At 44.8% G+C, this 26,363-nt stretch overlaps 1 protein-coding gene across 1 annotated transcript in view; it reads right to left on the bottom strand.

Moving 5' to 3' along the window:
• FREM2 (FRAS1 related extracellular matrix 2) overlaps positions 1 to 26,363 on the bottom strand; it is a 583,269-nt gene that overhangs the window by 299,762 nt on the left and 257,144 nt on the right. The window contains exon 4 of the mRNA XM_085621760.1: positions 1,453 to 1,683. Coding sequence (XP_085477886.1) covers positions 1,453 to 1,683 — 231 coding nt within the window. The remainder of the gene's footprint in view (positions 1 to 1,452; positions 1,684 to 26,363) is intronic.

Raw genomic sequence — 26,363 nt, 5'->3', positions numbered from 1 at the left:
TTCTGGTCTTCTTGATGCAATGGTGGTACCATTGCAAGGAAGAGCTGGACTGAGTGGAGGGATCTTTGGGGTGCGTGGAAAGAGAGGCGGTGGTTCATGTAGTAGGGTCCGGTGTTGTGAAGGGTCTTGTGGACGTGGGTGAGGAGCTTGAAGGTGACTCTCTTCTTGACGGGGAGCCAGTGTAGTGTCCATAAGTGTTGGCTGATTTGGCAGTGGAGTGGTAGGTTGAGGACTAGTCTGGCGGCAGAGTTCTGGACGTTCTGGAGTTTGCAGGTGAGGTTTTTGTTGATCCCAGTGTAGAGTGCGTTGCTGTAGTCCAGTCTGCTGTTGAGGGCGTGGGTGATGGTTTTCCTGTGTTCGAGGGGAATCCAGTTGAAGGTCTTTTGGAGTAGAAGAGGGTGTAGTAGCAGGAGGAGGTGACAGCATTGATTTGGCGGTCCATTTTACGTTCAGAGTCCAGGATGATTCCGATGTTGTGTGCGTGGTACGTGGGGACGGGAGGGTTCCCGAGGGCAGGGGGCCACCAGGTGTCATTTCAGGCATCGGGGTGTGGGCCCACGAGGAGTACTTTGGTTTTGTCTGTGTTGAGTTTTAGACATCTGTTCTTCATCCACCTGGCGACTGCTTCCATTCCTTCTTGAAAGTTGTGTTTGGAGATGTTGTGTTTGTTGGATTGAGAGAGGATGAGTTGGGTGTAGTCTGCGTACGATACGATGTTTAGTCCGTGTGATCTGACGATGGATGCAAGTAGAGCCATGTAGACATTAAACAGGGTGGGGCTGATGGAGTATCCTTGAGGGACTTATCAGGTGGTCAGTGTGCAGTCCCAGAGGCAGGGAGGGAGTCTGACCCATTGACTGCTGCCGAAGACTATACATTATGAATGGATACAAAACAATTGTTTCAGTATAAAGTTACATGTAGCATGACCACATTCTTGAAAGTATGGTCAGTGACATAATCATCAAGTTTATGAAAAAAATAATGGGATTTGATCGGATGAGTTTCAGGTTACAGAAAATTATGAATATTAGAAATGAAAAGTCAATACAAATGAATAATGAATAAAAATAAAGGGAAGAAATATGGGTGCCCAGATAATTTGTAGAAGAGTTGAAAATAATTCAAAGCAGGCATTCACCACACAAAATATAGATTGCGGGTCATATCCAAGAGTTTTTTTCTATTTGAGAATAGAAAATTCCCAAATGGAAAATGAAGAAAATTTTATAAAACATGTTAGTTGGCATGCAGAGAAAGAAACGAAATAAGACAAAAGAGTTCATGAAGATAAGTAATACTGAAACGTAGAGGCATGAGCATAAAGGTTGCCAAATTTAGGGAATTTATGTTTTTGCGAAATTATTAATCAGTGCACATTTTTATGGCCATATGTTACTGTGACTGTTCATATGTACATGATTAATCACAGAAAACAAGAAGTGTCCTTACCATCGCCGGGATCAATGATCTCCACAGTGGCCACCTCTGGGAACTCCAGGACTGCCATTACCGGGTCGGAAAGAGCAATCTGAAATGTTTCGGACTGCTCATATTCCCCATCCGTCAAAATCCGCACTTTCCAACTGGCTATGGTTTGGCCTGGATTGAACTGTACCTGCTTCTGAGCTTTCCCTCTGAAATCTTTGTCCTTCTCAGCTGTACCATCAATGGTACCAATACCTTTCAAGAGAAATAAAATCAGGGTCAATTAGCAGTTAATTGAAAAGCTTACGGTATAATCAGATGTTTCAACATTATTTAATTAAATATGGTATGTTCAACTTAAGCAATTTAGAACAGAATGCGAGAGGTGATCTTTTTTTTTGCAGTAGCGTAACTACATTGAATTTCACCACTGGCAACGTTTCCGGACATTCCTAGATATCACTAAAAGGACCTTCTCTCCACCACTTAAATTACTATGACTACAATCATTGCATTTTCCTGATGCTGTGATTTCTGAGTGCCAGTATTGAAAACAAATTGAATAAAACACTAAGGGCCAGACGAACAAAACACTGGTTGTAAAATAATGATCATAAATAGCAAGCAATATTTTTGTGATCAGTGCGGAATTAAGCAAACCGACCTATGTTGGTTCAGGAAATTCTGAATCGTAGTGGGGTGCAATCCAACCTAACTCATCGATATGCATGAGGTGAGTCTCAAACTGAAGGAATTAGCAGACCACCATGTATGTGATTATATTGCATTTTTTTTCACACAGCTCACTTTCATCAAAGAACATAGGACTGTGATTAAAAAAAAAGTTTAAAACGTTTTAAAGGTTTGTTAACCTTCGCCCCCCCCCAAGATTTGGTTTTTTTTAACAATGGGGGTCGGTAACTTTCAATGGCTACAGCTGCTTTTTCAGTCATAAGCCAATAACACAGATGGATAGGAATCTGTATTTGGTAGGGACGGCTACAACTTGACCCTTCCAAACAGCGGGCTCGATTCACAAATGTAAACTGAGATAAAAGTCTAACTTTACGACTTTCAGTATTCACAAAGGGGATTAACGAGTAGTTGAACTTTTGTCTCAGCTGTGGTCTCAGTTAAACTTAAGACCAAAACATAAGTTTAACTGAAACAAAATTCAAACTTTACTACTCGTAAATACCCTTAGTGAATACCAAAAGTCGTAAAGTTACACTTTCATCTCAGTTTACCTTTGTGAATCGTGCCTAGCAATTCCTCACTTAAACCTATTTTAGGAGTTGGAAAAAAGTTATAGGCCCCTAACATTAGTTTAGTACATTGCAAAAAACACTTTTGTCAAAGTAAACTGTGAATTAACACATTTGCAAACACAAAAAAGCTTTGTACATCTGCATGTGAATCCCAAAAAAATCTATTTTGTCAATTAATGAGATCTCAATATACAGGTTTTTACAACTGCACATCTCACAACTCCAGCAAAAGAATGAAGAATATCTCTAGTGGTCAGTGTTTAACATGCTCAGTAGTAGAATCCCCTTCCTGTGAACTACAGGTTTCGATCCATCCTGCTGCTCTCAGACCCCTGTTCAGTTTTCTATACAGTACAGCCTGAAAAACGTATTCAATAATGCTCAAGGATCAATGTGCTATACTCGCAAGCGATGATTCTATAATTAAACAGGTCATAGGCTCAGGGAAGGTCTCTTGTGAACATATTCTCTACATAGAACCTACTGTAACAGTTGGCGCACCAGCTTTTCTCCGCTGGTGCGCGTTCAGTAGCCCCGCCTCTGCGTTCACGCCGGCTGGCGTGAACGTGTAATGAATAAAATAAAGAAAGTGGAGCTGCGATGGCAGTCTGCGCTAAGCATCACAAGCGTGTGGGTGTGTATTATTTACCGCATGCCTCCTGGCACTGCTGCGGCGGGCAGCAGGAGGGCAGACCCCCCCATGTAACACTGGCGACGAAAGCGGGATGCCCAAGCATAATGGAAATAACCGGAGAAGGAAAATTAGCAGCACCAAGCAGCACTGGTGAAATTAGAGCCACAAGGCTCTTCCAGACATCTGCAGGCCTACCAAGTGGGCCCCACCCAGCGTGATCACGACCGTGGAAACAGTGCTCCAGCAACCAAAGCAGCACACCCAGCTGCTCCCTGCCACACTCGCCTGGCAGGCCACCAATACCACGTGTGGACACACCAGAAGAGAGCCAAAGAGACACTCTGGTACACCAGTCTGAGTGAGTACCGCGCACTGGCCTGCACGCAAGCCTGCACCACGCTAAGTGCAGTGGCACCGACTCCCGCAAGCCACCCGTCAGCAGCATCCCCCCCCCACAATAAGCCATCAAACTGCGCCCACGCCACGCGAGATGGGAGATCAGGACGGCGCTGCCCAAGCCCCAGCACCGGCGGTACCACACTACCCTCCATCTGGCGTCTTGCCTCCTTTCCGTGAGTCTGCGGACCCCACCACAGCCGCACCACGATGGCGAATGTGGCTTGGCCGTTTAGAGAACTACTTCATTGCGACACGGAAAAAGGATGGGGCAGTGAAGCGCTCACTTCTACTTCACTACGCAGGAGAGGAGATCTACCTCCTGTTCAAGTACCTACCGGACACAGGCCCCCCCCGAATGACTATGCCGCAGCGGTCACTGCACTGAACGCTCATTTTGACCCCCAAATGAACCTGGATTTCGAACACTTTAAGCTGAGACAAGCAAAGCAAAGCAAAGGGAATGCGAATCCGTCAACGCTTTTTACGCACGACTAAGGGAGCTGGCCGCAACGCACCTCGTGGGCAATCGAGCAGCTGAAGAAATCATAGCCCAGCTGATCCTAGGGATACGCAGTAAGACCCTACGTGGCCTCATCTTAAGGCAACCGAACATACTAATGAACAACATCCTAGTGCTAGCACGGTCCCATGACTTGTCGGCCGCACGGGCAGAAGAGATGAATGTAGCTTTGATGAGAGGGCCAGAGAAGAGCGCCACGGTAAAGACGGAAAAGGTGGATGCAGTCAGGACAAAAGACAGGTCCTACAGGCAACGAGAGTGTCAGCCACAGACCCCGAAGACCCACTACGGTTACTGTGGGTACGAGGAACACCCCTCGCAGTCATGCCCAGCACAAGGGAAGACATGCACCAACTGTGGAATTGCAAATCATTTTGCATCCGTGTGCAGGAGGAAGACGCAGCGTAAACAAGGGACCCGACCGAAATCGATAAGACGAATAGTCTGCCAGTAGTCGCAGGTCTCGCTGACATCTCGACCTAGGAACAAGAAGAGAGAACAACCCACCTACCAAGAGGATGTGTCCATGTTAGAGGACGAAGGAGAAACATATCTAGTCTCATTCACCAGAGCCCTGAAGAGCAGAAGGCGGCCCCAACCTCGCTGCACAGTCCAAGTTGCTGGGTCGGATGTCAATGCAGTGATCGACACAGGCGCCTCGGTAACAGTAATGGGAATCCAGCAGTACAACAAGCTGAGGCCCAAACCAGCACTCAGACTGTCAAAAGCCAAAATATTTGCATATGGCAGTGACACGCTGCTACCGCTTAAAGGCAAGATGACTGTGCCAGTACAGTCAGGAAGTCTCGAAATCACTATCGATATCCACGTGATCGACCAAGAGGTGGACACGCTACTCAGCAGCCACGCAGCCGAAGACCTGGGACTGATAATGTTCGCCAGGAAAGTACAACTAGACCAGACAGCAGAACTGCTGAGCCAGTTCAAAGACCTATTCAAGGAGTTAGATAAGATAAAGAGGGCTCCACTCAAGCTACATATAGACACCTCCGTCCCACCGACAGCGCTGAGACACAGGAGGATCCCATTTCACCTCCGGCCGTTGGTAGAGGAGGAGCTACAAAAGCTCGAAGACCAGGGAGTCATCGAGAAGGTGTCGGGACCCACATCATGGGTGTCGCACATGGTAATAGCCGAAAAGCCCCGTCAACCGGGAAAGATCAGGCTGTGCATAGATATGCACCTCCCAAACAAGGCAATTCGGCGTGAACGTCACCTAACACCAACCATGGATGACATTGTGACTGATCTAAATGGCTCCAGGTGGTTCTCAAAACTCGATCTAAATGCTGGATACCACCAACTGACACTTGCCAAAGACAGCCGGTATATAACCACATTCAGCACCCACCTAGGCCTCAGGAGGTATAAAAGACTGAATTTCGGCATATCATCCGCCGCAGAGATCTTCCAAAACACAGTGAAAGAAATCCTGTTTGGACTCCCTGGTGTTTTGAACATGAGTGATGACATCCTTATTCACTCAAAGATGGTCAAAGAGCACTACCAACGCGTGAGAGCGACACTGAAGCGACTGTCAGAACACAGAGTCACCTTGCACAAGGAGAAGTGCCTACTCTTCCAACAGACAATTGAATTATTTGGATACACCTTCACACAAGAGGGCATACAAGTTGACCCACAGAAATCTCAAGCGATCAAGACCGCTGCCGCACCGTTCACAGTCGCCGAGGTCCGTAGCTTCTTGGGAATGGCCACGTACTGCGGCCGCTTCATCCCCGACCTGACCACCCTTTGCGGAGCCCTTCAGGAGCCTCACCCAAGCTGACGCCATGTGGAGATGGGGTCAGGCTGAAGAGACACCATTCCAAGCAGTCAAAAAAGCGCTCCTCGACCACACCACGCTGGTGTACTTTGACCCCGCCAAGAGGACTGAGATACTTTTAGATGCCAGCCCTGTGGGCCTAGGGACAGTCCTCACACAAGAACAAAAACCAGGGAGATGGGCTGCCCTAGCCTACGCCAGCAAAGCGCTCACGCCAACGGAGAAGCGATACTCGCAGATTGAAAGGGAAGCCCTGGAGATCCGATGGGGATGCAGACACTTCCACTTAAACGTCTGCAGACACCCCTTTACCGTTGTCACAGACCATCAACCTCTGGGCCGCTTTTCAAAGGGTCGGCGCCCCACCCTCCCCCACGCATCGAGAGGTGGGCTATCGGGCTCCAGCAATAAGACATGGAGGTGGTCTACTGGCCAGGTGCCAAGAACCCGGCTGACTTCCTATCAATGCACCCAGACATGACCAAAGAAGAGAAGGAAGAATAGAACAGCGATGACACAGAAGCACACCTGGACATGCTAGCAGCCCTGACATGCCCCCGGGTGCTGACACTGGAAGAAATAACCGCTGCGGCCAAGGATGACCCGCTGATGACCTATGTCCAGAACATCGTCCAAGGAGGGCTATGGAGACAATTCCTTCAGTCAGCGAACACGTGGTCTAGTCCAGAAAAGGAAAGCCTGGTGCACATGTGGCGAGTAAGGAATGAACTGAGCCTCACCCACGGGGGACTCCTCCTCCAAGGGACTCGGATCGTCATCCCAGCATCCCTGCAACTGCGGGCAACACAACTGGCCCATGGAGGTCACCAGGGGACAGAACGGATGAAAGCCCGCATGAGAGAGAAGGTCTGGTTTCCAGAAATGGATGACCGGATCGAAGTACTAGTCTGCAAGTGACCGTCATGCCAAATCACAAGTGGACCCGAGAGACCAGCACCCGTCCACACAGAAGAGCATGGGCAGAGCCCCTGGGGGAAAGTGAGTGTGGATTTCGGGAGTTTCCCTGATAGGCGAGTCAAGTTAGCCCTCATTGACAGTTGCTCCAAATACCCAATAGTAGAGGTAGTGACTTCAACAGCTTTTCTGCATGTCGGCCCCGCATTGGAGAAGATATTTGGAATGTTCGGATGTCCAATGAAACTCCGCAGCGACAACGGACCCCCATTCCAAGGACACGAATTTCGTGAATTCATACACCACCACGGCATCCAACACTGGCGCATCACCCCCCGATGGCCACAAGCAAACGGGGAGATTGAACGGTTCATGCGGACGATAAACAAATCGATTCGCATCGCAGTGGCAGAACAGAATGACCCCGAGCAAGAACTCCAGAGGTTCCTACAATAATACCGGAGCACGCCACATTGTTCAACGCACCAGGCTCCATGGGCGCTCATGTTCTCCGTTTAGGTTTGAACTTAGAGGTTCAGGTACAGTATAGATGTTGCAGGTGCTCCAAGAAAGTGCAATCATCCACAGGCAAGACAACGTCACTGGACAAACCACAGTGCAGGTCACAAAATACGTCAATGACCAAGCTTCCGTGCAGACAGCTGGACAGGTCTCCAGATATATCATAAGAAAACTCACAGAGCAGACAGCAGGTCCTGCCACTTGGAACACTGCTACTAAGCAAGAAGGTAAATCAAGTGAGAAGTCACAGAGCACCCATCATACACTTCACAAAGTGCAATACTTTAGTAAGTGCAGAACAAATCACGGCATAAGGCATGGGAAAATAACTGACCAAACTGCAGAACGGGTCAATGAGCAAAGTCACCGAGAGGTCAAAGTAAAAGTCACAAGGCAAACACCGGTCAGGCGAGGATTTCCAAAGGGCAACTCAGCGAATAAGTACAGGACAGAACACTCACCAAAAATGCATGTTCCTCAGGGTTACAAGTCCTCCAATAAATGTTTTCATTTCTTCAGGAGCACTTGGGATGTCAAATGAGTGGTGTATTTAGAATAAGAAACTCCCTTATCCAGGAAGGACAAAGTGATAGTAGGGTCTAGCCTGGTGCTGTCTAAAGGCCAGGATTTCACAGTTTAAAACTGTTACTTGTTCTTGTCAACTGGTTGCTCTCCTCTACTAACACAGACTCGCCCTGTCTGTGTTGCTAGCTAGTTTTATGCAACTTGTTCTATGTGAAGCGCTCCACTACCCAAGCGGTGAGGTACACACTTTATAAATCCAATACAAATAACAATAGTAATAATGATAACAAAATATAAATCTAAATAATACCAAGACAAATAATGCCAATAGTAGTGTTAATAAAAACAGTAATACTAATAATAATTGAGATTGTTACTGTTATTGTAGTTGTAATCACACAAAACAGCAATACTGTAACAATAATAATAATAATAATAATAATAATAATATTATTACTATTGTTATTATTATTATTATTATTATTATTAACAATAATAATAATAATAAAGGTGTCAAGCTAAGAACACATATAAATCTAAGAGGAGCAGGCTTCAATGTATTCCTCTAGGTCACAGACTGATTGATACTGGTTAAGTGCCATACTAGAGTCAAATCCTGCGGTTTAGGCCCGCTCAGACTCAGGGCAGTACTAACATAGTGAACAGGTGTGTAAGCCTGCCACCAGCAGAGTAGTGTTTATGTAGTGATTGGAAACAGCTCCTTCAACGTATTCAATGAACTTTACAACATACATCACGTGACAAAAGTCTGTCAGTAGGCACTCACACAAACTGTATCAAGTGAAACAGTTGTGATACCTATGTGAAGTGGAATCGGGACTGGACAGAGAGCTGGGGAATGTCTTAGAGCCCTTTCAAAATGAAGAAATCCGACAAATGCAGAAATGTATTGACGTTTTCCTAAGGATGCATCGATGTCATGAACATTATTTTTATTCCGGCGTGTTTTCCTAGAACCTCAATGAGCATCAATGACTTAGGTTGCTAAACTTCTGCTCCTTAAAGTGATAAGAGTTAAAACAGTAATTACAAGAAATGCTTTTTTCACGTGTTATCATTGAGAAACCTAACACACACTACCAATGCTAATAGTTCTGGCTTATGAATGAATGTGCCCTTTGTGACACTGAAAGGTTTCTGAACTCGATAAGTCATCATGCAAGCCCTCTGTCGCTCATCTTTGCACACATGTATTCACATCCATTCACTGAATCATCCCTGCATTTACCATCAGACACAGCCACAATAACACACACACAAACTGAACAACATACCCAAGCTAAATTAAAAGAGTACAGGTAGATAAAATAAAACATGCTGCAGTCTAAACACAGCGAGCATATGCTTGCAATGAGAAACTAATCAAGGTGTCCATCTTGCAGAGGTATTGTACATAGTCTATTACTGTGTTAAAGTTCCACCATGGCCGCCACATTTAGACTCAACATGTTTGACATCTCGGAACGGTAAAGCAATGATATGATACACTTGGACAGTAGCATTCAGTCACGGTGGCCTGGTTTAGAGGAAGTGGCCATGTGGGATGCGGCGCACTGCATATGAAATGAATGACAAGCAAGTGACCCATTAGCACTGCCTGGAAGCTGTAGTATCCTGAGAAACATTGAAATAAAAAGAAGACAAGCAAAGAAATGAAAGCAGAACTATAAAAGGAGACAACTGAAAACTTAAAGACTAGCCAACCAGCCCTGACACTGAAGGACAATCATTTTCAGATGGATTTATTAATGTGATAAACATAATGGCATCTGTCACTGGGCAAAAGTGCTGATGATTGATGAACTGAACCATTACTCCATGCAGTAAGCTGCCACGGATGGAAGCAGAGTGTAAATGGCACTCAGACAGCCCAACGGCAAAAGAAGGCTGACTCAAAGACCCTCTATGCATTTATTTATTTATTTATATATATATATATATATATATATATCCACAGCTCGCGGTACTCAAAGATGCACCAGCACTCACAGGAACGTCACCGCTCATTAAAGCACCCGATCGCGAGTGCAAGGAAAACAAGACGGAGAGTGAGCGTGATATATATATATATATGCATTATTTAATGATTTTTTAAATTACAAGATACTGGCAGACAGCTAAAACTTTCAAAGAGATTTTAGCAAGAATTATTACAGTGCAAATCTTTGACACCAAGAGTTTGTTAATGGTTGGTAACCAACATCAAAGTCCTTTTCTACAAAAGTAGTCTTTGCAATTTCTTGTAAGAAAATAAACATGGCACAATCCACGATTAAATGCCTATTGGTTGTACCATATTTGTTTCTGGTTATTTGTCCTTTGCCCATATTGCTTTTGTGTTGTCTGTTCTTGTGTCTACTTTGCCTAATTCATTTTGTTTATTTGCTGTTTCTGTCTCCCACAGCTCACTTCCTGCCTTTTTTCTCCTACCTTACGTCCTTACCCACCTCCCAGGACCCACTTAATGGAGGTTGCAGCGTGACCGCAGGCACGCCAAAGGCAAGCAGATCTGTGCTCGCCTGTGCCTGGACCGTGCCCAGCACCAGCAACCCTGTCCCTACAGCCACCCACAGATACTCCTCTGCAGAGCTCAGTGCCCTGGACCCCAGACGGTGCAACAACAACTGCTACATTGCATCTCCTCGATCAACGATAAGATATTTTACCTGCCGTCGTCGCCTATTCGCCTGCAACTCAGGACCTCCGGCCCTCACACCCTCGCCACACCCACCTCACTGACCATGATCACCCCGGAACTACTCCACTGCCTCCTGCTCAACGCCCGTTCACTCTGCAAATACACCACCAAAATCTGAGACACCATCACCATCCTTACCCCTGACGTTATTCTCATCACAGAGACCTGGCTCAACCTCTACTTCGCCCACGGCAGCAATAGCACGACACCCAGCGGCTACAAGATGATATTCAGGGACTGAACCAACAAACCAGGAGGAGGCATCACCACCATCCACAAAGAAACCATATGTTGCACCACCACTATAGACAACACCAGACCGATCACGGAACACTTCAACTGCCACCTGCAAACCGAATGCAAAACTACCATCAGAAGCATCCTAGGATACAGACTCCCAAGATAACGCTGCGGCTTCTGCAACACCATCCCCGAATTCATAGACACACTCGCCATTGACTCCAAACACTACATCTTCCTTGGTGACCTCAACTTCCACCTCGACTACCCCAAAGATGCAAGCTCCGCCAAACTCCTAGCAAGCATTAGTAACATCGGCCTCACCCAACTAGTAACCAACATCACACACAGCGCAAGACACACGCTTGACCCAATCTTCACTGTGAGTGACAGAGGCAAGTACAATCATGTCACTGTACTCACTTGGAGTGACCATATCATCATCCACTTCACCATCACAGGATCCCCATGCACCACTACCAGGCCTCCCAGCTCCTCCCACTGGAACAAAGTAACAGAGATCCAATAGATGGATGCCTTCAACACAACCCAGCCTTACACCGCAACCAACCTTAAACAGGACTTCCAGAACTTCTCTGCCTGGATAACCAACAGCGCTGACAGAGTCGCCCCATCAAGCCAGCCACGACCAGCTGATCCACCAAACGGGCCAGCTGGTATACACCAGAACTCAGGACACAGAAATGGAAATGCAAATGGCTCAAAAGAAGTTGGCACACCAGAAGAGATCCCACAGACAGAGCTACCTTCAAGTCAGCCCTCAACAAATACCAACTATGCCTAAAAGACACGAAAAGAGGCACCCCGCCAACAGCACTGAAGCAAGCTCCAACCACAGCAAGGAACTCTTCAGCATCGTTAGAGTTTTCCTGCACATCAGCCACTGAGAACACGATCTCCCCTTCCCTGGAACTCTGAGACACCTTGGCGGACTACTTCCACAACAAGATTTCCACCATCTGCAGTAACTTTCAAACCCAACCCACCGACTTCCACAACCTCCTCACACCAACTGAAGCCACCCACAACCACCTGCTCACCACATGGGGGCAGCTCACCACTCAGAACACAACAGCCATCATGAAATCATTCCACCCTGTAGCACCCATGGACACCTGCACCCACCAATTCTTCCATGTCAGGACCAAAGGAGCAAAGAAATCAGTAGGTAACTCACCTCTAATTTCAACACATATGTCACCTACCCTGACGGATGGAAACATGCAGAAGGTTAGGTTTCACGAAAATGGAATTAAAGTATATTTAATATAATCATGGTCTAGTGGTAGGAATGACACAACAGTCCCTTCTAAACCATGGTCCACCAATCACCGGAGATCATCCAGGGCCAAAGTATGTACCAGGTTTGTGGTATGCCTGCTTGAATATGTTGCTAAATATTATTGGTCTTGATAATGGTGTGTGTTAGACCTGGTATCCTTGCCGTGCCTTCTTCCTAACCTTTTGCCTTCAGACCTCCTGTTCTTGTCGACGTCATTTTTGCTGGCCTTAGGACTCTGCGCACTTTACTACTGCTAAACGGTGCTACAGTGCTTGTGCTCTTTCCCTAAAACATGGTAACATTGGCTTATACCCAACTGGCATATTTAATTTACTTGTAAGTCTCTAGTAAAGTGGCACTACCTGTGCCCAGGGCCTGCAAATTAAATGCTACTAGTGGACCTGCAGTAATGGTTGTGCCAGCCACTTAAGTAGCCTTTTTAAACATATCTGTGTCTCAGGCTTGCCACCACAGAGCCAGTGTGTGCAGTTTTAAAATGTAATTTCGACCTGGCAAAATAAACCCTTTGTCAGGCCCAAACCTTCCTTCTTGCTACATATAAGTCACCACTAGGGTAGAACCTGGACAGCACAGAGGGCAGAGTGCAATTTATGTAAAAAAGTTGGACATGTATTTTTAAGTTTTACATGTCCTGGTAGTGAAAAAGTCTTCAACTCGTTTTTCACTACTGCAAGACCTATCTCTCCCATCGGATAACATTGGAGTTACCTTATTGCATTTTATAAGTGTCATTTCCAAATGAGAAGAGATAATCAGTTCATGTTTGGTGTCTCTGGAACTACAATTTATAATCATACCTGATGGTGAAGTTGGATTTTCAAATCTGAAAATGCCACTTTTAGAAGTTGGTATTTTCTTGCCTTAGCCATTTGGTGCCTGTAGCCTGTCTCAGGCTCACATGACTGGACATGGGCAACAGTTGAGCTTTGTGTATTCCTCCTAGACAGCAACAAACAATCGGGAGCTTAGGTGTGACTGGATAGGCCATCACTTGCAGGATGGGAGAAAGGAGCTGGGCCCAGCCCCACTTGTACGTGAATAGGCTGTGCCCTGTCTCCACACAAAGAGCTGCATACTCCCTGTAGTTAGTCTGGAGCCAGGGCCAAGAAGGCAGGGCATCTGTGCACTTCAAAGGCACTCTAGGAGCTTCTCCCCACTTCAAAGGCACAACTGTGAATAAAAGAAAGACCTCAGACACCAACTCTTCAGTAGACTTCTGGACCTGTGGATACTCTACCAAGAAGAAGGACTGCTCTGCTGCTACAAGGATAGCTACTCTGCTGGACTGCTGCTCTACAGGAACTGCTGCCCTTCTGTGCTGACCTGCTACCTGCTGTCCTCTTGCCTGGGGAACAAGCCCTGGACCTGCAACTTCATCTTGAACCCAGGACCCCAGAGTGACTCAAAGGGCTAGTCTGCTGGCCTCCTGATCTGAGGCTCAGGGGCATAAAAGACTCCCCATCCAGCTCCTGGACCCAGCTGAAGTAAGTTTCTGATCCCAAAGTGGTGGCTCTCAGGTCCTGGTCCCTTGGTGTGGCTCACAGGCTCTTGAAATCAAGCTTATGGGCTCTTTGCGATCGCAAACAGGCGTTCACACCGGCGAGCCACCATCAGTCCATCTCTTCGCACAGCAAGCATCGATCACCCATGGAGGACAGCTAATGCGAAGCACTAGCCCGCCTGTCCATGACGCCCAGCACACCGTTCGAGCCATGCTGACCACAGCCAGTGACGCTCTCTTTGCCTCACCCGGGACTAATCTGGGACTGTATCATATCCACGCTCCATTGCCGCCAAACTGAACTTTTGACTTTGACCTGGTCCCGCGTGACCCGATATATCTGGTTGGAACTTTATGATTAGAGGCACTATTTTTCACTTTATAGTTTTAAAAATCATAACTCGGTTCTACTGATTGGAGATTTGTTGTTTTGGTCTTATTTTATTTATTAAATTCCGCTCTATTTTTCTAACCTAATATGGAATCTTTTTGTGTGGTGTTTTCAGTCTTTTATTGTTTGAAGTGTTGCACAAATACTTGACACATTGCCTCTATGTTAAGCCTGAGTGCTCTGTGCCAAGCTACCAGGGGTTAAAAACAGGTTAATATAGGTTTTCTGTGTGCCTTAACCTGACTAGGATTGTGGCTGTTGCTTGACCAGGGCTCACACCCCAGTCAACCAATAATCCAACTTCTTACAGTGTGCAACTGTGTAAATGCCATCTTTCCCTAGGTATGGTAACATTGGATATTGGAAAGAAGTTGTTGGAGTTCTCTACTGAAACTGAGGCTTTTTCACAGAGTTTAAACCATTGCTGGCTTTTGCTCTAACTGGATGATATCCTAATTTAGGCAGTGATTATAAAGACTGACTAAACTTGAAATGAGGGACGAACCCAGTTGTTTCATTATGGAAGCTGCAAAGGTATCAGGCGAGGACCCTGACAGTCTTGTGGCAGAGTAAATCTTAACTACTTACATAGCTGAAGTATCTGCAAAGTGGGGGAGTTTCTTTTGGTTTCACTCTTAGACGGGAAAGTGAAACAGTGGTAGTTCTCAATCTGGGATCCAATATTAATGATCTTGTTGGCAAGAAACTGTGACAGTCTGTTACACAGTGCTTGCCAAAGCTCAGATTGGTTATCATGTGTTAGAGAGGACACCAATTTTACAATAACCCTGAAGGTCTCTTTTGATGTGTTGATTGCTAGCATAATGTGGGTGGAATAATAGATTACTTTAACCAAAATAATTTGTTGTTTGTATGAGGCTATTGCCATGATATAAAGTTGTTTTGCCTCATCAGTGCAATTTGACCACCATGACCACCGTGTTCTGCGGTCCTGGCTCTGAATGAATACGTGTATAGTTCCGGTGTAAACAATAGTTGTTCTTGTGAGAAAGCTTTTTGATACATCTGCTGAACTCAATAGATAATGTCTTGTTAAAATAATTTGTTAGATTCTGATTAAAAGTGGCTTAAGCACAATTTAGCCTATTTGAGTTGACCGTAATGGGGTTGGAGGGAAAGATGGATGTAATTAATTGCCTTGCTCTATGGAAAGAGAAGCATTTTCAAAATTTGTCTGTGTTTTTGACCTCCATTATTTTGGATGCTTTCATAGTGAAAAAAGACTCTGTGTTGGTCTCACTGTGGTGACAATACACATGGGTCTATGGGGTACAGTAGATCAAGTGAGGCAACAATTGCATCTAGATGTCCTGAAAGATGAGTGGGTTAAGTGTTCATTAGCGTTAGATTGGAAATCTTAAGCTCTTTCAAGATGCAATAGTCTACCCCACCCAGGAATTTTAGACAGTAGTTGAAGCTGACAAGAACAGTGGTGCAATCTTTATGGAGGGTGAAACATCCTATACCTTCTCTATAGGAAATGGAGACTAAAAAAGAACATTGTGTGGGGTTGGGGAAGGCGATAAATTAAAAAATATTTATTGATATGTATGTTTGCAGGCAGGATATTCTCCGTGAAATGTTTTTTGAAAATGTTTGGTTTAATATCTATGTTCATTTTATAAATAATGGCTAGCCTGCCTCTGGCTTTATTAGCTTGAGTAACTCTCATGATCTAATAGTTGCGGGTAATAGTTCATGCAGAGTGTGATCTGAATTTATCTCCACCCAAATCCCAGATACACAACAGAGGTCAAGATTTTGAGATTCCCATAGATCAGCAATGTGCAGGTGGTGTTTTGCCACTGATCTCAAACATATCTCTAAAATTGTAAGCGGGAGAGGACACAGAAGATAGTGTGTAAGAATTAGGAGGCCATTAGAGTGAGACTTTATACAGAGAAAGATTGTGGTATGAATTCTCAGATTTTCAAGAACTTTTGTTAGAATTAAAAAGAATGCAATATGGATAAAATGTGTAATTCACTAGTGCTATACATAAGAGGGTGAACTACATCACCACTGAGATTTCTGATCCCTCGTAACACTTGATTAGTTGGGTGGCATCTCTGGAGTTGGGTGGAAGAGAACAGTAAAATTCTGCATGGCTCAGAGATACAAGGTAAAAAAAGTTTGCACTGATTGAGCTTTATCCAAAAGTGTAAGAACTAATGGTTAAAATGAGGAGGTGGACTCGTTATCTACCTCATTTGTTTGATCCTTTACCAATTTGATTTCACTACAGCCAGCTGTCCTAACAGATTGTGGGACCACGGCCATGACAAAATAGTCACCGATGGGTTGACACATTGGGAGCGAGATCTTGACACGAGTGATGGGGCAAGCATCCAATATTGCCAATGCAAGAGAATGGAAAGTCTCTGCATGGCTCAGGGAAATGAGCACGCAACCTGCCTTCTGCATTCTTCTTCATGCCCCATTCATGCCCCCTTATGGCCCTTCTAGATCCAGAATGCTGGAAGCAGGTCTGGTTATGCCCCTGTTGATCACATTATGTCTGGCGACAGCTGCACTGTCAAGCCAGATCTAAAAATGTACAAGCTAACACTGTTGCTTGAAGCTATACTACTTTTCCTGGAAATATTCTGCTACACCCGCAGTGGAATATGAATAGGCCTGGCACTTAAAATACAAATCCGCCCTTCATTTGCTTAAAAAAACTAGAAGCCACCTTCAGCCTGAGATGTTAATGTCCCTGTCAGGTTACACAAATCAAAGAAAAAGTCAGCCTCACAGCATCCACTGAAGCCTTCGACCTAGAAACAAAAGCTACAACACAGCTTGAAGTTTTTGATTTGGGAAATGCTTCTGGTGCAAGTTGATCGAACAAAGCGATGAGTGGGAAAGTCCTGTGTGTGATGACTTGAACATTACAAATGAACTATTTCATAATTTTAAGCTTGACAGTTACTTATCTACTTCTATTTTATTTTTTTACACAATTCCTCATTGCTAACTTTCTTGTAGTTTCCAAAGGGTCCCGAGTTGCTTCACGAGGGGCCAAGTACAATGGGCATGTTGGTCGCACAAACTACTGAGTAGATTTTAACAACTCTCTTTTCTATCTATTAAACGGATCCTTTTAATCCAATTATGCCAATTATTTTTCTCTGTCAGGCTATGAAATAATGAAAACATCCCACCCCGCAGACACAGCCGCTGCATGGGCGCATTGCAGATCACGGCCAACTCTGCCTCTTGGCTTTTCGCACTCAGTGGGAAGCTTTCATCGTCTCTTGCATCACCTCTAGCCGACTGCCAATGTGGGGTGAACTACACCAGCCGGCTCCCTAGGACTCCTGCAAGCAGCTCATGCTAGTCTCGACTCCATCAAATCAGTTCACACTGGCATGATGGGAAGCACTCCTTTGATATGTGGCTTGACAGCTGGTGCCCAGATCCCTAGACCACAAGTGCGTCATTTGGTTTTTAGGAAGAGCCATTACGGATCACATGTTGTGTAAGAAGGGGCCATGCTAAAGCTCTTTCTTAGGGCCCGATTATGAGTAGGTCATAATATTACGACCCATTCATTAAACCCTGTTTACCCATGGGTCGAATTATGAGTTTGAAGGTATTTAACGCATCCGGTATTTATCAAATGCATTGAATAGCTCAACCTCCATTACATTTCGGCAGTCCAAACCTTCAGAAAATGAACTGGGGTAAAAAAAAGTGCTTAATTTGAACCAGTGCTTTCCGGTACTCCACACGGGCACCTTATTGTCAGCACCGGGCTATGACAGTCTGCCACATGGTGGCGCTGTCTTGCTAATTTCAGTATGAACACAACAACAACGGTTTATTGGTTCAATCTACATTAATAATGACTAACCCCTGCCTCCCAAGCCATTCTTCTGGCTTTGGGGGCCTGGAATTGTCTGACTTGTCACACTTGTAGGGGTGTGAAGGTTAGTAGCTGTGCATGTACTGCCATAGGCAGCGCTGGCAGGACTTATGTAAGCTGCAGTGGCCTCCCTATGAGAGCCCCGGCACTTATCCTTTTACAAATTAAGCACTGGGTAAAAACATACAGTGTTTACTGTATCGTACGGATTTCGGTGCGTTAAACATCAAAATCCGCATATTATTCCCCAAAGTTTGTAATAGGTGTTCTTTATCACAATCGATAAATAACATACCACGTTGTATCGTTATTTATTAGGTGTGATGAAGAACACCTCGAATCATAATCAGCCCATGGTGTTAGTTTGGGACATACAAAATTACTACATACATGTATTTTTCAATATTTAATAGATAGATCAGAATATTAATACTTATTTTTCTTTATTACATTTTGAATCTAATAAGTTTGGTTTTATTTGTACAAATATGAGTATGGCTACTAATTAATCATATCAAAAATCTATGTTACATTAGAAAAGTATGACCCACGAATCCAAAATCAGTCCCAGCCACCAGAGACTTTATAAAACTACATATTACCTCCAAAAATGGGGTCTTAATGAATCTTATGAAAGAAAATCATATTGTCGATTTAATTCCAATGAGACCATTTGACCAGTGATTCTAAGTTAAGATGGCAGCATGGTAGTCTGCATAGCAACACTTCTAATGCTCGTTATGAAATAAGCAGATATGAGTTGATCCTCTTTTTCCCCGATGGAGATAATTACAGTTTTGAAACATGTTGAAGTATTCTGGTAATTGCTGCAGAAACATAACGTGACTTTGGGGGATCACCCTTTTTTTAAATTGGTCTGTTTTCCATAAAAAGACACAACTTCGTTTTTTAAGACATTGTAACATATTAAGGACAGCTACCCAGAAAAGGTCCTAGTGGTGCTAGACAACAGAAATACAAGTTGAATTTACGTTTTCACATTTTATGACCTTATTTGGGAAAGTTGTTTGGAAGAATACGAAGTTTTTACATTTGTGTTACACTATTGTTCCTAATTTGGAATCCGGATTTCTCACATTTGTATTTTCTGTGGATTCTGTGGCTGTGGGGTGCGTGGTGGGCAGCTAGGAAGGTTGCTAAAGGGTTCATTCGACAGCGGTATTGAACACTAAATTCAATCTCAACTGGGTAAATCGGGAAGGTTAACAATACTTCATAAATGGATCAACGCTCCCTGAAGGAAACAATGTGACAGCGTCAAGGGGTATTTCGGAAAGTAAAGTTTTACAGTAACTGCTGAGATCCGAAAGCACAACTGTAAAGCTACTCGTCCAGCCAAACGCCTACATAGTCTTAATCAGCTGCTAGAATCAAACAGCTTTCCTTTGGGGGGTATATCTTCAACACTGCAGTTACATCCCATTTTCTTTTAAATGCTCTTTCATCTATTCTGGCAAAGGCCTTTGATAAAGTATGAGTTCAATTGAAAACAACATGTCTTTTGGATAAGCAATCATTTGAAGTAAGTTGAGTCAGCATTATTTTTACTCCACGGGATCAGATAACGACTCAGATGAAGATGTTGAATTGAGATTAACCATTGCACGTTTTGGAACAAATCCACTTTGAAAACAAGCACTCGCAAAGCCAATCAGTTTTGCATCAGAAAGGTGATTCCTGAGCTATTGGTTTTGCCCAAAAAATCCAAAATAGCCGACGGTGCAGACTCGTGTGGTTGGCCGTCTTGGAATAATTTTTCTTGGTGAGTAACAGTGGAGAGCTAAGACCTTATATGGATTAGTTGCTTGGCTCTGCTGCCGGAGAGGTTGAGCAAGCTCATAACCACCCCATGGTATCTGTGAGACATTCTCTGTAAACAGGCGCAGTGTCTGTAGAGAATGGTGGCCTGTGGTGAGGAATGAGGGGCACACCTTGAGTATCTCTGAGTGCTGGTATGCTCCCCGAATCATACTGAGTGGTGGCAAGCTTGGTCGGGAGACTGCGGTGCTTATAGGCTGCTTGTGGAGGGCAGTGAATAGATCTCACTCTGCTCTCTCAGAGGAATTGAAGTACTAGAAAAGGACCTTCGTGTGTTCCAACTGATGGTTATGGTCGCTGCTTGGCCAGTGACAGGCTACAAAGCAGTGTGGGAGACCATGCCCCACATGTGAGGATCTGTTTCTGCAAAAACTAGGAGTCTATCTGGGTCCTTTCTTTTTCCTTTCCTATTGCTCCCACTCTTCTCATATGGTGTGACATGCGTTCCCCATGCAATTTCCCATAGGGGTTTTGACAGGACTACAGCCTGAACTGCTGGACAGAATTACACCAAATTTGGCAGAAAGCTAGCTCTTAGTTCAGAAAGTGTCCCTTTTGTCATTTGGTGTTAATCTGTTCAATAGGTTTAGAGAAATGAACTGAAAACCAAATTTGTATATCTCGGGACGCAGACCCTCCGCGGATGCACCCGCAGTGACACAGCGGCTCCACGCACAAAAGCAGTTTTCTGATTGGCTGGCCGCACCTTCACAGAAAAGTTGTGGCCACCCGCTTATGTATCTGAAAACTGAAGCCAATGATATGTTAACTAGAGCAGCATAAGGGGTAGCCATTTTAGCTGCTTTTCTACAGAGGAGGTGGTATGCAGGAGTTGTGGCTGGAGATTTGGAATGAAAACAGATGTTACCAGACATAGAAATAAACAAGAGAACAGTAAACAGCTTTTACATGTATGTTAATTATGTTATCCTATATTAAGAAAAAAATAGTGAGTGTATGTAAGGTGAAAGAAAGGTGAAAGAAAATGTGTAGCTTCTAGACTGTATACGAGAAGGGAAAACAAAAGGGTGCTTAGATGAGAATATTTACTAAAAATACAGTGAGCAGGAAAGGAGAAAGTAGAATTGCTATACTGAATGTATATTAATTTTATTATGCTGGTATGAATTAATGTATTTGAAATTAGAGGTGCTTATAGTATGCAATTTAATAGTATATAATTTGCTCATGCTCACACAATCAGGGAGGCACTTACAGACCCAGTTACACTCTCATATAAGCAGTTATATACCCATCACTCATATAGCCAGACAGTGACTGCCACACTCGCTTACACACCCATCAGACCATTCACACACCCATTTACTCATGTGTACGCCCAAGTTCGAGTACTAGTTTACCCTTAGAGCCTGTGGGGACATACACCGAATGCAATCTGCTCCACAGGAAGAGTTTGAACAGGACTACTTCAGCACTCTTGAAAAGGGAGAACCCTGATTGTAGCTTACTTCAGAATCAGGGACTGTTAGAAATGGGGTTTCTGGTTGGCTAGAGTATGCACCTAAGTGAAGCAGAACCCACCACTCTTGTCAGGGTAATGGAGTTACACACCCAAGATAACCCCTGCTCACCTCCTTGGTAGCTTGGCAGAGCAGTCAGGCTTATCCCAGAGGCAATGTGTAAATGCTTTGCGCAACACACACACACACGCACACCAGGCACACCACAAAAGAGACTCCTCACAAGGTTATATAAAAAATATCCTTTGTATTAGATATAAACACTTTAGACCACAATCACATGAAACACTGTGCCACTAAGCACTTGTCATGACGTCACATAGATTACACAAATCACTTTGCCAATTGGGCAATTGTCATAACCACACCATCAGTGCACTAAAGTAAATAATTGTAGAGTGCACACACCATAGAAATATTGTTACTGACATTGTACATACCATCATCACATCACTGTACCCGTGGTGCCTACCCTGGCAATGCAACACCACATACATATTCACATCAGGGCATAAACTGCAAGATATGACACAGAAATCATAAACAGGGCAATAGGGTAAATACTCTTAGATTGCACACATCACCAACATATGATGAGGACATCACCTTGCAATATGTAAGCTCATTTAGGCCACCATCTCATAAGTCACTATGCCACTAGGCGCGCACTACGAACACTAGCGGTGCTCCAAAGCATCTACATTGTACCTACATCATACTGCCGTATAGGCAGACACAGCTGCCCTGCAAGGGAAGCATTAGCAGTAGTGGGCGTAAATGTGAGCCCCAGGCACTGTGGCGAGACACAGATTCACTCTCCAGGAAGCACTAATGCCACTTTTCTCACCCTTGCCCGCGGGTATCCGACCAGGCCCTGAAGCAGGCCTTTCAATCAAAACTGGGCTGGGTCTCGCCCTTGTCAGCGGGCCCCCGGCCAGGTCCTGAAGTGGGGCCTTTCAATCAAACTGGGCCACGTTCGCCCTTGACCCCAGGCTCCAATAGTGCACTTCCCATGCGGTGGCTGCCTGGGCCGGACTGAGAACCGAAACCGGCCCTGGCAAAGAGCTCGGTCGGCCCGGGGGGGGAGGTGGAGGGGGTGCTAGGGGAAAGCTTATAGCTTTGTGCTGCTTTTGTTGCTGGGAGCCGATATTGCAGCTATGCTGCAAAACCGGACCCTGTAACAAAAACGGCCCCCACGGGTCTGAAACCAGCCCACACCCTGGCGACCTACCGGGGAAATGCCCGGTGCCTGTTATGGCCAGTCCGGCCCTGGTGGCTGCTTGTGGAGATGGTGCCTTTGCGGCACCGAGCGGGAGGCACAAGAGGATTTCCAGCACTGGGGGTTGGCGGTGAAGCTCCTGACCGCCGGAGCATGTCCTTGCTTCTCTGTGGCTTGACGCGGCATCTTGCTGGGCGGTGCTACGGTGAGCTGTGGTCTTTTTTCCCCCGACTTCTTGCAGGTTTCTAGGCAATACCTAGTGCCCCAGCAGCATTTGGAGCGGCCATACAGCAACTTCTCTGCTTCTTCTCACGCTGAGCACAGTTAAAGGTAGGGAGCAGCCCTCCATGCACATCCACTCCTGGAAAGCATGTCACAGCCCTCAACAGGCACTCATGGGCACTGAAATGGAACGGAGATCACGCGCTAACCATACGCTTGAGTTCACTAGGACAAACTGGAACACCAGCAGGGTGCAGGTAGACAGGCCAGCACGAGGGTACTTAGGGCAAAACGACAGTCCTTGTTTCAACCCAAAGACAGCAGGTCAGCCCCCCAGAGGAATCAAGTCCCAAGGCTGTTTCTCCTGACCATCCAGCAGACCTCTGGTAATATGCAGAGCCATCAGAATCTGGCTACAAGTGTCACACAGTGTCTTCTCCTCTTCATGGGGTCACAGCCCATGTCTTTATAGTACATAAGTATTACTTTTGGGGGCACTTCAAACACATTTTAGAAGTGCACAACACCCCTATTCTCATTGCAAGTCCTGGCCCCAGACAGATAGCATTGTAGAAGGCAGGCACAGCCCTATTTAGGTGCAGGTGCAATTCCTCCCACTACTCCAAATGCAGACCAGGCCTATTCAGGTGTAAGGGAAACTCCTCCCACTACTCTAAATTCAGCCAAGGTCTATTCAGCCTGGTGCTGAGTCACACAGGAAAGTCAGAACACACCTCAACCCCCCTTGTGACTGTCTAGAGTGCATATCCCCTCTTTCCTGTCAGCCAAAACCAGACGGTCAATACACATCCAGGCAGGGCACAAAGACACAAAGCACACAGAAATGCCCACTTCTGAAAGAGGCCTTTCTAAAATAGTAATAATAAATCTGCTTTCACCAATAAGCACTCCTTATCACTACTTTTCAAAACATACCAAACATGGTCACGTTACCCCTCTCCGATCAGAAATTACCACTGAAGCACATATCAGGGAATTCCCGTTGCAACTGTTATGAGAGGGCCGACTCATAGCAGTGAGAAACCAAATGGGTTGGTTTTCACTACCAGGACACGTCACATAGTTTAAGCACATGTGCTACCTTTACTATACACAGCACCCTGCCCATAGGGCTAGCTAGGGACTTATATGTAGTAAAAGGGGAGGTACAGATGTAACCACTACTTTCCATGTCATGTCATGGCGGCAGTGAACTGCGCGCACATGCCCTGCAGTGGCAGAGGCCTGAGACAGGTTTGAAAGGCTACTTCGGTGGGTGACACAAGCAGTGTTGCAAGCCCACCCGTAGCATTTAATTTCCAGGCCCTGGGTATATGGTTACCACTGTACAAGGTAAATTAAATATCCCAAACAGGTGTAGACCAATATTACCAAGTTTAAAAAAGAGAGCACGTGCACTTTAGCAATGAACAGCAGTGATAAAGTGCCCAGAGTCATAAAACCACCAACAACAGGTCAGAAAAAATACAGGATGAAGGCAAAAAGTTCTGGGATGACCCTGCAAAAAGGGCCAAGTCCAACAGGGCCCCAAAGGGTAGTGGGTTTCAGAAGGAGGGGGAGGAGTGGAGAAATAAGTGGGTAAAATATCCAGAGGAGAGAGGGACGCCCCACCTCCCCAGAGAGAGAATTCTCTATTTGATACGGTGCAGGAAGTACTGTATCATTTCAAACCCAGTCCCCTGAGGTCCTCAAGGACAGACAGGCTGGGTGGGACCTGAAGCTGCATCTATCCCAGCTGCATGCAGAGGAGAGAAAAGCTGTGGCTAAGAGAGCCTCGGAAGAAAAAAGGCATTTTGATGGCGATGTGCCAAGGAGGTCCACTTACAGGCCAAATAGCTGTTAGAGTTTAGCAAAAATGGTGGGAGCACCACTACTGTGCCGAGCAGAATGAATAATTAATTTATTCAGAGGCTTGGTGCCTGACTTTAAGGAGGGGGTTGATATAGGCAGGTTATTTCTGGCATAAGAAGTAGCTGTAGAGGTACAGAGGATATCTTAGGAGGGTGCCTTGGGAGTCATATTCGTGGTGATGGGAGGGACAACGTACTTGCTCCAGAGAAGGGGTAGAGTTTAAGGTATCCCACTATGAAGGAGAACCTTGTCAATAAGTATGAATTAACCCCAGAGGAGTGCAGGTTGAAATTCAGGGTTAGTGAGAAACTGTCTCTACAGCTAGGATGATTTTGTGGGGTACTTTTGAAATGTTTGTTAAAAGTACTGTTGTTTCTTAAGAAGATGTTTCGAATAGTTTTATACTTTTTCTTTTTTTTCAAAGAGACCTGAGAAGAAGCAACCTATTTCAAACAACAGATCGAATTTATATGGAATATGAAATCTAAGATCCTCAGAATATAATCTAGTTTACCTGTACTCTGCCCCAGGTATTTACAGAGGGCGGTCATCATACAGTCGCCTACTCCAGTTCAAAATAGTTGAGGAAAACATTGAGCCTCTAAACTTTTCTCCAGACACTCATTGGAGTTCTTTTAGTTTGTTTCATCAGATATAGTCCAATAGCATCCCCAATATCCTCTTTTGAATATAGTGGGTGGGTACTGTAATTAATGCTCATATATTTCTTCAATTCTACTTTTATCCACTTTTTCAAACTGTCCACTTGAAAGTAAAATTTATTCTCAGTGCAACTTCCCTGTTAGATAACATCTACGTCTTTTAGAACATATTAATGTTTTTTAAGATATAATGTAGATTTCTTCACCTTATTTACATCCACTAGTTCCTGCCAGAATTCTTTTGGTTTTCGTGGTAACACTGTTTACTAGAATAATAAGCGCTTCTTCCAAATATTTCTCTACACCCACAGTTTCAATATTGTTTTTAACATCTAAAGGTAAATACACAACTCTACCTTTAGGTTCTTTCTGAAGCTCAGTGGATGATACCTTTAATGTTAGAGTTTGCTTCTCTCAGAAAGTAATGTAAGTGATCCCATGCATATTCTGTACAGCTCAGGGTTAGAAACCAAGTTTGTGTTCCTAAATTTCGCAACATGCACTTAAGCTCATCATGACGACTATACCAGTATTCAATCGTTCCAAATTTGCAGAGGTAAAGCAAATAGAAAGCAGAACTGCAAGTATATGGGTGGGATCCTACTGTATCAATTGATTCCTGGCGAATACTACACATACTACTGCACTCCTATTTATGCACAGGAGTATGTCTACGTCTTCCTTGTGCCTCTTCACAAATCTCTTCCTCCACATTTCTAGGAACCATCTCCTCTTTTGCAATGGGACTGCTGTATTTTACTTCATCACATCGGTCAGTTGTTTCAACTGCATACACTAATTAACTATCTTGTAATTAGTTTTCTTCATTAAAGAAAGGGTCGGTACTAGACGCATGCTTTCATTTTCAATTTGAAAAATTTGTAAAAGTTACTTTTATTAATAAGCCTTTTTTTGGCTTTTTTTATTCATAGACAACACTGCACTGTTTTATCCAGTATTTTCATTCTAAATAAATAGTTTGCGCC

The sequence above is a fragment of the Triturus cristatus genome, chromosome 8 (assembly GCF_964204655.1).
Source record: "Triturus cristatus chromosome 8, aTriCri1.1, whole genome shotgun sequence".
Classification (NCBI taxonomy): domain Eukaryota; kingdom Metazoa; phylum Chordata; class Amphibia; order Caudata; family Salamandridae; genus Triturus; species Triturus cristatus.
Note: the sequence above shows the minus strand (reverse complement) of the source record. Positions and strands in the feature narration are given on the sequence as shown.